The sequence below is a fragment of the Pyrgilauda ruficollis genome, unplaced genomic scaffold, assembly GCF_017590135.1.
Source record: "Pyrgilauda ruficollis isolate IOZ18807 unplaced genomic scaffold, ASM1759013v1 scaffold22, whole genome shotgun sequence".
In the NCBI taxonomy this organism is placed as follows: domain Eukaryota; kingdom Metazoa; phylum Chordata; class Aves; order Passeriformes; family Passeridae; genus Pyrgilauda; species Pyrgilauda ruficollis.
This window is the reverse complement of record NW_024521428.1, coordinates 4513887-4526194: the sequence shown is the minus strand read 5'-3', so window position 1 is coordinate 4526194 and position 12308 is coordinate 4513887. Positions and strand designations below refer to the sequence as shown.

General features: G+C 43.3%; 1 protein-coding gene across 3 annotated transcripts in view; it reads right to left on the bottom strand.

The window, feature by feature from the left end:
- Window positions 1-10590, bottom strand: part of MGAT4A (alpha-1,3-mannosyl-glycoprotein 4-beta-N-acetylglucosaminyltransferase A) — a 73315-nt gene extending 62725 nt beyond the window's left edge. The window contains exons 1-3 of one of the 3 annotated variants that reach the window (XM_041468582.1): window positions 10434-10590; window positions 6221-6535; window positions 2780-2865 (exon numbers count right to left, since the gene is read on the bottom strand). In XM_041468582.1, coding sequence (XP_041324516.1) covers window positions 2780-2865; window positions 6221-6237 — 103 coding nt within the window. In that variant the 5' untranslated portion in view covers window positions 6238-6535; window positions 10434-10590. Of the gene's footprint in view, window positions 1-2779; window positions 2866-6220; window positions 6536-9500; window positions 9785-10433 lie in introns of those variants that run through there. The other 2 variants (XM_041468583.1, XM_041468584.1) reach the window with 2 other exon arrangements.
- Between the last annotated feature and the right edge of the window lie 1718 nt (window positions 10591-12308).

Sequence of the window (12308 nt, the reverse complement as noted above, 5' to 3'; positions counted from 1 at the left end):
GTCTTTTTTTTCTTTCTTTCTTTTTTTGACATGAAATTCTTGGCAATAACTTTTAAAATATTTGAAAATTATCTTCCTGTCTCTCACCTCACACATCTCCTTTCAGGTAAGCAATGTCAAGACATTGACCCTTCCCTTACAGGGCAGACTTTCTGGATCTTTGATCACTTGTTTCTTTGTACCCCATCTAATGAATCTATTTTCTTTCCAGTGCTCCATTTCGAAGCAGACACAGTACAAAGCAGAGCAAAAAGATTTCCTGTGTCTTGCTGGAGCAGTAGACTTCATACGTATTTCCTTAAACCTCTTTTTTGCTCAACTCCCATTGTTTTCTGCAATAATGTGATGAGTCATATGTAGCATGACTATCATTCCTACCTGTAATGCCAACATAAAACTTCCCAATTCTTCATGTACACATTTGATTTTCTTTTTTTTTTTTTTTTTTTTTACTTTACCCCATGTTTTGACTGGGGCACTTTCACCTATCTTCAACCCACTGTTCACCCCACTTCCTGACTTGGTCTCCAATTTGCTTAATCAATTTTAAATTTCAATCTCTTTGTCTGCCTTTGCTACTCCTCCCATCATGATCTTGTTTGAAATCCAGTAAGAATTCTCTGCCTCTAATAATCTAGATTCACTAAGGAAAATATCAACTGCCATTAAAAAAAGACAGATCATTGCAAAGCCCCTTTTACTCACCTAAAAATGTTACAGTAAGGTATGAGCAGCTGTGTCAGATGCAACTCTCTTTCCTGGCTTGGCTCAATTACATCCACAACAGTCTCAATAGTCTCTGGATGTGAGCAGCAACCAGCACTTTGGAGGAGTTGGTAAAAATAAGACTCCTTAACACTAATGTAGCATTAAGAAGGAGGCAATCTTTATTTGGCTGGATGGAAGAGGGGATATCTCATGGAACCACGGTAGCCTTTGAAGGGCTGAAGAAGAATTTTGAGACGCTATGCTGAGCAGAAGTATGGGCTTTCCCCAACACTAGGCTGTAATCAAGAGCAGTATCTCAAGATGCTGGCTAAACCCAATCCCATTAAATACTCTGGTAGCAACCAAATTTTATAATCCCATAAACAGATGAGCTAACCTAGCTAGCAAGTTACAAAAAATGCAAGGAGCAAGGCAGTGCTGCAAAACCCCTTTGGTAGCAATCCTTTTCACTGCAGTTCTCCAAAAATCATGGCTGCCAGAGGAGTTCTCCTGCAGCAGTCATAAGACAGACACAAATATGCTGCAGACCTAAATACTGTTCCACCTCAACAGCTATACAGCTCTGTATATTCTGTATTATTCAGCCAGGACAGGGTGTTCACTACCAGTAACCAAACCTACATTCCTGATTAGCTTTAATGAAATAAAACTATTTTTAGGATCAGTAAGCTATAGGCCAATTTCTTGTTGAAAACAAGCCTGAAGTTTATTTTAGATAAAGAACAGAACAACATTCATGTACTGGTGTTAAAAAGAAGGAAATTCTTATTTCCTTTAATTTCAGCTCCTGGAAGATATGCAACAGAATTTCCAAAGGAAACCAACATTTTCCTTCTATTTAACAGAAATCAAAGACCCCTTCTTCTTCAAACAGGCATAAATTGTTATAAGCACTTTCCACTTTACCATCCCAGCCCGTCCCTTCCCTTCCCCTGCCTTTACTCCACCTAGTTTGCAGTCCATTTAACTTTTTTGGTTGGTTGGTTGGTCTTAATTCACACATCAGTGGGAAATGAGTGTCTAACCCTGAAGATTAGAACATGCAGACAGAAGGCTGTAGCAGCATTTAGCTGTATAACAGCTTCTCCTAGGATCCATGTAGAAACTAAGGTGGGTTATAGTCGCAAAATACACGTATCTCAGATTTTTCACCTTTTCTTAATGAGAATATTGCATAACTACTGCCAAGGGGGAAGATAGATGGGAAGATAGATAGAAAGATAGATAGACAGACAGATAGATAGATAGGACAGATTCTGTCCTCCTTGCCTTGTTTCCTCTGTGGTTCTTCCTGTAGGACTCTTCTTCCTCTGGGGATAAATATTGCTGCTTCTTACTCTGAAATTAGCCACCCCTGGCTAAGGTTTTTTGTTTTAGTCACAGTTAGGTTTTGTTATCCTTGCTAAGTTTAGATGTTTTTGAACACTTACGACTATTGTGGCTGAGAATCAGCACTGCAATTCTAATTTTGCGAAAACAGACAGAGGAGAGAAGATGACATTTTTATTATAAAACCCAGGACATTTTCTTCTCAAACAAGAGAAAACTTCATGCCTATAAAAAACCACATTCAACCTTCATTACATAAGCATGAGTGACTGTTCAGTGAACCAGGAAGCTAGATAAGTATCTCAAAAGTTTTCCTGGAGGTCTTCACATGGGAATTTGTATTGGTGTACCAAAATAAGCCATCCCCATGTAGTGAGGAAATCCTGCAGTTATGACAACACCCCTGGATGAATTGAAATCCAGAAGTTCTTCAACCAATTCTTCATCATTAAAGAAGAATGATTAAATACACTAATAGTTTCAGGGTGCTGCGAAAACTACATAGTTTAGCCAATTCTGAAGGACTAAATTGCATCAGGTTTTCACAATAGATATTGCAGTATCTGTTCTCAACACTTCAGGCAGCCAAACATCTCCTAGAAGTGATGCAAGGCACTGCCAACAACTGTCTTTGACAGAGAATAAAAGTCACATACTTTAAATGAAAAAATACTTGAATTCCATCCTACCATGCCTGCACTAATTCAGTAAAGTTATTTACCTTCCTTCTCAATTTCCACAGCCATCAGGAAGTTTGCAGATCCAAGACGGGGAGGTTCTTTAGCATTATGGAGCACAGGGCTCTTCCTGGAACATTATGTATTCAGACCAAAAGTCACAATAAAGAAAAAAGCATCAAAATTACACATTTTACACTGCTTTGATGTAAATTTTGTGACTGGTCTAACAGGTATTCAGTACTGTTCTGTACTGGTTAGATCTTCTTAAGAGCAGTATCTTCAGGGTAAAAAACCCACCACATTTCTGGAGCTCACAAATGAGGTGGTGAAGACAGTGACCCTGAGCAGGTCAGTAGTACCAGAAAACATAATTCAGTCAGAAGAGATGGTATTAAGCATAAAGTTATTCCTTGCATAAGAGCTCAGTTTTAAGAGGAACTCAAGGACATCTTACACTGAACTAATTGTGAATGTGAAGTGACTGCAGATCCATTAAAAGTGTTTCTTCTGTACACCGCAGTAACCAACATTTTTTGAGATTCCATCTCCAACATGTACTTCACTCATAGCACATTTTAAACCCTAGAAAGTGGTCTTTCAACTGATTTGCAAGGATCCCCCAGGAGAGGTCTTTCCCAGGTGCATTCAGGACTTGTACTGCTTCCTTACAACACCAGTGCTTCTACACCGTCCAGAAGTCCAGAAAGCAACAAAGACCTCGGACTAATTTTGAACACTCTCACCACCAGTGACCGAAGATATTTCAGTCAACCTTCTTCAAACACGGTTATTTTAAAAGCAAAATCATATAACTGGCCATTTCATGCAAATAGTAACATATGACTTGTGAAATGTTATTCACATAATCAAACCTCTGGTAAGATACAGCCACGCTCTTTCCAGCAATGGCACTTCAAATAGAATATTTCCTTCATCTCCTGACAACTTCTCAGCACATCTTAAAGTTTGTAAAGCATTGTTCTGCTGAGACAAACTTTTGTGCTTTAAAAGTCTGTTTCACTTAGAAGTGTCCAAATTCTATCCTGCATAGACTAAGTCCACATATATTTACTAGAGGAAGGTATGATCTACAAAAATATCATAACATCCCAGCCTAATTGGTATTCTACAAATGACACTGCATTTTAAGTGACAATTATCCAAGATCTTAGTTTCTAAATTAAAATTAATCACTTGAAAACTGATTAGGGTAGTTTTAAAAAAAAAGCACTATGCTTCTGCTTTAAAAAGCAGAGTTTGTTTTAGTTATCACTGAGCAATGTGAGGGGGGTAGCTTTTTCTTTAAGAAAGCGCAAAATAGCATTTTCTTTCTAACCGTAGACTTAATTTGCAGTCCAAAGATTGACAAATACCTACAGGAATCTAAATGCAATAAAAGAAAAGAAATGATGATCAAAGAATGTGACACCCCACAGCCCTTCAGTGAATGGGAACAGCAAGCTATGTTTGTTTCTAACTTAGCCGCTCAAAATTTTGTAACGAAAATGTTATCAATGAATTAAAATACCATCCCACAAGGCCATAAAACTACATTGAACTGGAAAAAATAACTTTAGCAAATATTTATCATCAGTTTCTGAAACCTTTCCATAGTGCATTGATTGAAAATGTGGTACTGAATTAACTCAAATCTGTTTTGATTTTGAATAACCTGTGAAAAAATAAAAAAAAACAATGTTCTATGTATAAATGTCTCTTGAACAATATTATTTAGACTTTAATTAATCATAAATCACAGTTATGAAACTAACAAATTACTGATGTCCTGTTACACTGATTTTTATTTCACAAACTATCATCTTAATGCTCAACAGCAAGATCTTGAAGAAGATAAATGCAGAACTTTTATACCAGCATTAAGAAAGTATTGATTTTAAGCATTCAGATGGAAAATGAAAGTATAAAAAAACAGAGCAGTCCAACTAACAAAAGCTTAAATTGTGGCAAAGTGCCATATATCCTATACTCTCCAAATAGCAAGCTTTTGTTGATTTAGCAGAGACTTTTCTTTGTGTCATGCTTTGACAAAAGAGAACAAGACTTGTAAGTCATATATCAGGTAAGAAAGAAAACAACATTTGGAAGAATTTCGTAGAAACATATCTTTGCTGAAGCGAGAACGAAATTCTTACTAATTTCTTAAGGAAGAAATTAGTAAAAATGTAACTACTGAATTGGTTAGTAGTCAAAATGAAGAAAGTACTACTTCCAGTGCCATTCAGACACCCCTTTTTTGTCTTAGTCACATGTACGCTTTTGTTGTCTAATTAAAAATTCTATATGTTACCATAACCTTGAGAACCTGACATTTTTCCTGCTGCTTGCATTCAGAAGGGTAGCCTACCAACCAACTGCTACAGCAGAGATCACACCACAAAGCATCTGCTTCTTCCACAAATGTCCAATGGAAAAAAAAAAAAATTCAGCATGCCACAGAACTCATCTGCTTCTTTTATACTGTAATGGTTGGCCATGCTACAACAGACAGTATTCCTGGAAAACCTCAGCTTCCTCTAATTGGACTTGAGGCACAACTGAAAATAAGATTTTCTGCAGAACAATCAGAACAGTCACTGAAGATGATTATTAGTTTTAAAATTACTTGATCTTTGAAGGACAGTCTACTATTTTTCAAGAGATCAGATGTTTATAAAATAAAAAAAACCAATCCTTTCTTCTTCTAGAAAACATTGCTGAACAAGTTTATTTGCTTTACTGAAGGACAAAACCAAATCACCTTACTTTCATAAACAATCCCAACCCTCAGAAAAACTGAATTTTTCAGGGTTCACAGGGAGTGCAGTAAGATCAAAGATATATAAACAGATGAAAGTCTTCTATACCAAACAGTTACTTAAGTATTTTATAAAGTTTCTCATTATTTTAATAGATGTATTTCCTATTATCTAGTGGATTTCATAATTTTATTTCACTTCTTACATGGTACTTGAACAAAAAGTATTTTAAATTTTTTTTCAAAGACAGCAATAAAAGTCTTTCAACAATGCTGACTGGCAGTTTGCCACTGCCATCAGTAAACCACCAGGGAAGACAGAAAGCAGAACCAAAAATAACATTCTCTAGTTGGGTCCATTTGCCATATGTTACACACAAAAATAAATAAATAAACCACCAACCAAAAACAAACATATGTTTCTCCAACAACCATAAACCAGGAAACAAAAAAATAATAAAATCGAACTACAACTCCTCAGTCGTTACCAACCCATTCCTCCAAGTACAGCACTTGTTTTTAAGGTACCTTTTTTTTTTCCTTTTTAAATGAGGACCTCTCAAAGTTAATTTTCCTGAACTTATTAGCAAGTGTTTATTTCTCACCACGGCAGTACTTTCTGTAGAAGAGCCAGTCAACAAGCAATTTACAGATTGCTAACATACAGCAGCAGCACACAGAAATGCAGCCACATGAAGGAGATCAGGCGTTGGAGCTTTTTCCTTACCTTTCCCATTTTGCCATGCAGTATACCAGGACAAACTGAGGAAAGTAGTGATGAAAACTAACACGGTGGCCACAGTTCCATTTCGGAGCCTCATCTCATTTCAGCATCACACTTGCTTATGTTCTGCTAGTGGAGAGGACCTGTCACTTGGGCTTGCTGCAATGAAGTCAGCTGAAGTATTCCAGCAGCAGCTGGACAACAGCAACATGAAATGTAGCTCTCACATATCAGATGTATCATAAATCAATCCATTCCAAACTGCTGTACGCTTTCTTCTAGTTCTCATCCATCCAGCTTCCCTTTATTCTTCTAGACCTGTTTAAAGGAAACAAAATTTTAACAGATTATGTCAAAAATACTTAGAAGAGTCCCCCAAGAACCAAAATATACTACATCTTTGCTGTGTCTTAGGTGCACCACCCTCTCACTGCCTCAGTCTTGGCTCAGAGAATAGAACTTGTTAGATTAATGTGTGCCTTTCCTAAGACTATTTGCATCTGGGGGAGCTGTATTTCACAGGAATTTGGTCACCAAAGGACAAACACACACATCACCAACATTAAAATTTGATTCTCAACTCAAGGGAAGGTCATATGTCACCTGGCAGGTATCAAACTGCTACAAAAGCTGCTTTCAGGATGCAGTAACTCAAGGCCCCACTCCTAAGACCTCATTTCAACAAAACCCCTCTGAAATGAGTGAGGTCTCATGTAACTGCAGGAGCAGAACCATCTCCAGTGAGTTGAGAGACCAGAGCCTTGAACACCATGTACAAACCTACATCTCTCATCTTTGCTCAGTGCAAGAGGATTTGATCCATCCACAACCATTTTTTCCCTATCTCATTTGCAGCTGAAGCACAGACCACAGTCCCACGTGCAGAGACCACTCAATCCATACCAACTGGCATCAACCCAGAAGCCCCCAAAAAACCATGGTGTGCTCCTCTATACCACACAGGCATAAACATAAAACCTAAGTTACCCACAGTTCAGTTTTATGCCTCAGGAAGGTTCCATATCCTGGTATTAGAAAATCATCAACTGGCCAAACACAGCCAGTTGTGTTAATCACACTGTCCTAAGCAAGACAAAGAGAGTATACAGGGCAATAAATAAACCGACTTTAAAAGAGAGGGGAGAGGTTTTCAAAGTATTAAATCATCTCTACAGTAGTCAAACATTAGCAGACAACATTCTTTCAAGGCACTGCCAAGTTTTTTCCCCCACTATAAACTATATCTGATACAAGTATGTTACTCAGCAATAAATAACTTGCTCTGCATTTTCTTTGGAAGCAGTCTCTGTCACCTTCTTGCCTTGCTGCATTCAGAACAACAGGGGAAAAAACTCCACTCTTTATTATTATAGCACCAATAGATTCCAGTCCAATTTGAACTATTCTTCCCAAGATTATATCACAGCACATATTACCTCTACCAACGGGCCCACAAAACAGGGCATAACCAACAAACATGGTTAACAAAAGAATGGAAACGATCAATAAAGTTGCAGAACCACACACTCCTGTGTTCTAATCTCAGTCACATCACCTAGATTACTGGAAGTGTTTACCTTTGGACCACAGTTACCTCACCTATAATGCCAGTAACGTGCTCTATTTGAGGAACTTCATGCACAGATAGGTTTGTGGCTTTAAACATTAACTCAGAAAGCACACAGTACCTACAAGGAAGAGAACAAATGCAAGCACATGGGAAGCAGACACAGTGGATGGTAAAATTCAGTGAGAAACAAAATAATGAACTGGAATAGAAAGAACTGCAAAACACCTTATGATATGAGAAAGCCAAGCTCAACACAATGAGAGATAAGGACAACTGAGACACCTACAAAGAGCCAACACAGAGAGCACAGAATGCCAAGAAATATCATCAGTACCAGCATTCTGAAGTGGAGAGGGACACAATAAAAGCCAGAAGTATCGGCAATGATAATTGTCTTGATAAACTTTAATAGCAAGGAGAGGCAAAGATCCCAAGTCCCAAAGTTTTATAAGGACTGTCTATGTGAATTTAGGAAATTCACGTCATCCCCAAACTACCAGAGTAAGTGACTAGGATACCAAGACTAACAGTTCAAATCAGATGAAGTTTCTCTGAAGCAAGGATGTTGTTATCCTGTTTCAGTATCCTGAAACTGTTACTTAGCTTCCCCATTATTTTAGCATCAGACAGATCTCTCTGGAGCAGTTCAGGTGTGCACAAAGGACCAGGCTGCAAGCTAGAGGGATTATCCCAGGGAGGGCAACTGGCAGCTGGTCCAACATGCAAACAAGAGAGGGCAACCAGGCAAGTAGAAATATTATCCGATAATGCAAGGAACCGTCTGCCTTTCCAGAAAACACAGGCATAATTTTTACATTAGCTGCAACAAAATCAAGATGCTGTGATCAGGGCCTCTCATTGTGCTATCTGAATCCTCAAAAAGGGAATCAGAAAAAATTCAGAAAACAAAAAGTAAAAGGAACAGCAGCAACCTGGTTCAACCAGCAGTCAGTATGCACATCGTGTCAAATCAATAACTATCATGAGTTTGAGTTGGCTGGTTCTGCTTTCATCCTTCTCTTCGGGTGTTGTAACCACTCCTCTTAGCACAGGCACCAGCAGCTCAGCTACAGCTCAGCAGTACTTAGATGATTATTTAAGCATTTCACTATATCAAACTGCATACATCAAGGCCATGCATAAACCAGATGTGTACCAGCTTTTAAAAATGTAATATAGCTAAACCAGCAGAAACACATGTGTAGTTGCACATAAATTATTTAAGTCCCAGGTGGTCACTTTAGGTTTGTTCAATAATTTACAGCACAATCTAAACAAATTTAACGGAGGAGTAATCCAGTTTGAGATGACAGTATGATAGTGTATAACTAGACAGATGAAGCCTATGAAATTTGCCAGCACCATTACGACCCGAATCTTTCCCCCTGCAGACCGAAGGGAATGACCCGGCTGGATGCCGAAGGCCAAGGGTGCTGAAGGTGCCGGCACCTCTCGGATGTGGAGCAGAACCCTACTGAATCACGTCTTAAATAAACCAAGAAGTTTCTGCTTGTATCCAGACACTCCCAAAATACATACAAAGCATATTCCCAACCGCAAACCATAAAAACTGACACACTCCAGTGCGCCTGCAAAGGCTCTTCACATAGCTGCTGAGGGGTTGGATGGTGCGGGATCACAGCACGAAGCGTGCCAGACTTCCGAGAGGATGAGCCAGACCCCATCCTGCCGGGAGGGTGCGAAATCACCTACCGCGGTAGCACGGCTGCACTGAAAAGGCTGCTCTTGAAGGCACGCAAGAACGGCCCGTGAGGAAACGGCAGCTAAAAGGAGAAGGCGGCGGGGACCTGCTAAACAGGGAATTTTCCGCCGTATTTCCACTGACGCGCTCCCCCACAGCCGCGGTGCGCAGCCGGCCGCCGCCACCCGCCGCCCTGGCATCCCGCAGCCCTCAAACCCGGGCAAGGGGCATCGGCTGCCTCCGTGGAAACCGTCCGAGTCAGTCAGGACCTTCCCCGCTGTCCCTCCGCCCCGGTCGCAGCTGTCTCGTCGGGGAAGCGAAAAATCGGGGGGGTGACGGGCACCGGGAACCGCCAGCTCTGCCGGGCGGCAGAGGGCGAGAGCTGACGGGGACGGAGGGAGGGAGGGAGGCGGGGAGGGAGAGCGCCGGTCCGGGAGCTGCGCGGTGCCCGGGGCATCGCGGCGAGGCTGCGGGGGAAGGAACAGACACAGGAAACTGCAAACTCCGCCGAACGCCCCTGCGATCCCAGCGCGGCGAGGAGGAAGGGTGGGGAGCGGGGTATCCCCCAGCACCCCAGCAGGAGAGGGAGAGGGCGCAGCGCCGCTCTGCCCCGGAGCCCCGCGGGCAGCCCCGAGCAGCGGGCGAAGGGAGAGGGCGGCAGCAAGTCCTGCGGAGGAGCGGCCGGTGCTCCCCGCACCGCCACGCAGGTGCACGGCAGCGCAGAGAAGAGCGGGCGGGCAGATGGCGGAGCAGGACGGCCCCCAGCCTCCCGCCGGCGACACCGCAGAGACCCGCGGGGAGGGGAAGCGCCTCCGCCGTGCTGCCGCTCCAGAGGCTGAGGAGCCGCCCGTCCCCGGACCCCCCCCGGAGCCGAGCCGGCGGTCCGCAAGGGCGCGGGGCGCGCAGGGGCAGCGGGACGCGCTGACCGCCGCTGCCGTCCTCACCTGTGCGCGGCGCTCCGGCACGGCAGACCCGCGGGGCGCGGGGGCTGTGCGGGCTCCGCCGGGGCTCTCACTCCCCTTCCCCGCCCGCCCCCCGCGTCAGCGGCGCGCCCAGCCCCAGCGCCCGCCCCCCGGCCCCGAGCGCCATGGAGCGCGCGGAGCCCCGCCCCGCCCACCCGCCGGCACCGCCAATGGGCGCCGCCGCGGATGGCGCCACTCATTGGCTGGGCTGCCTGTCATTCTCTTCGGCCGCGGCTATAAATGGCGCTGTCTCGCAAAGCCTCCCTCAGCGGCTGCGGCGGGAGCCGAGAGCGGGGGTGGTGGTTTGGAGTGCCGCTTGCGGCGGCGCGTTCCCTTTTTTGGAGCCGCTCTTGGAGGTTTGTGACTTCGGGAGAGCCCCGGGAAAGGCTTAACTGCGCCAGCGCTTGAGTGCTCATTGCCCCCTGCTGAGGTGCACTCTGAACTTGGTCGCTAGCCCACTACGTGGGTGTTTCTCCGTCTGCCTGTCAGTGCCGCACAAGCCGCACGTATCGGTGTCCCGTGTGACCTGCTGGCTCACCACTTACAAGAAGTCACAGTCATGAATTTCACCGTTGAGTTCATACCCTGCTAATAAACACCTCCCGGAGCTTGGACTGGGAGCTGTCGAAATTAAAGAGCGGGTTGTTGCTTCACGCCAGTAAAAGGAGCCCTGTGTGCTTTGTCCCGCTGAGGGCAGGCTGTTCTCGGGCAGCGGCGTGTGGGCCGCCCCGAGGTGCTCGCACAGGTACAGCCGTGTGGCTGGGAAAACCAACCCGGCTTTCTCCAGAGGTTCCTGCACTGTGCGATCACTGAGGGAAAGTCAGTGGCAGCTTTACTCTATGGGTTCCCTGTTTAGAGTCATGATGCTGCTGTTCTGTAAGTAACCCCCTATCTTCAGTGGTTTGTTTCATGTGTTCCAGGAATTCCATGAGTTCTTTAGGGTCTGAAAACTTCAGACCGCACGCTTAGCTTAGGGTAGGGTCCCATCTACCTCACAAGTAGCTCTTGACATGTAGTGCTAACTGGCTGGCAATGTTCAATCCTTTTCATGGATTGATTTCTTCCCCTTCTATGCTTACCTTCCACCTACTTCAAAGTCCATAGTATATCTTTTTAATCTCTATAGAATTATCAAATCATAGAATGGATTGTATTAAAGATGATCTAGGTCCAAGGCCCCTTGCCATGGGCAGGGATACCTTTCACTAGACCACGTTGTTCAAAGTCCCATCTCACCTGGCCTTGAACACTGCCAGGGTTGGGGCATCAATAACTTCTCTGGGAAACCTGTGGAGTTTTATTCTCCATTAAGTCTCTTAACGCTGGATGTAGTGGGATAGTTCCCCACTAGAACTTTAGAAACTGTGGAAAAATCGTGCAAGTTATTCTGTCTGCAGAGTGACATTTAACAAGTTTCCATATGCTTTCATGTTTTCTTAACAGTGCTTCAACACATTACAGTATTTTTACACATTCGGGTACCTGCACAGTAGCCCTCAGTGATTTTTCTGTCTTTCTCAGACATTTCAAAGAGGGTCTGGTGGCAATGCAGGCAGATCGCAATAAAGAATCTCAGGAGAAGTTTGCGAGGTCATGACACCCAGGCTGTTCTGTGATTTTACTCATTGAGTGGTGAGAATTTATTATGTAAATGTGTGCTTCAATCCTCCCTTTTACAAAGAAGTGGAATGAAGTGGATTTTTTATTGAAAAACAAATTTAGCACAATAACTTTCAAATAAAAATTAGAGCATGCTGCCCATCCTCATGCACACAGACACATCTATGGCAGAATTTTCTGTAGAGATCCCAACATTAAAGGCACCATTGTTTGCATCTAATAGATTAGTGCTGCTTA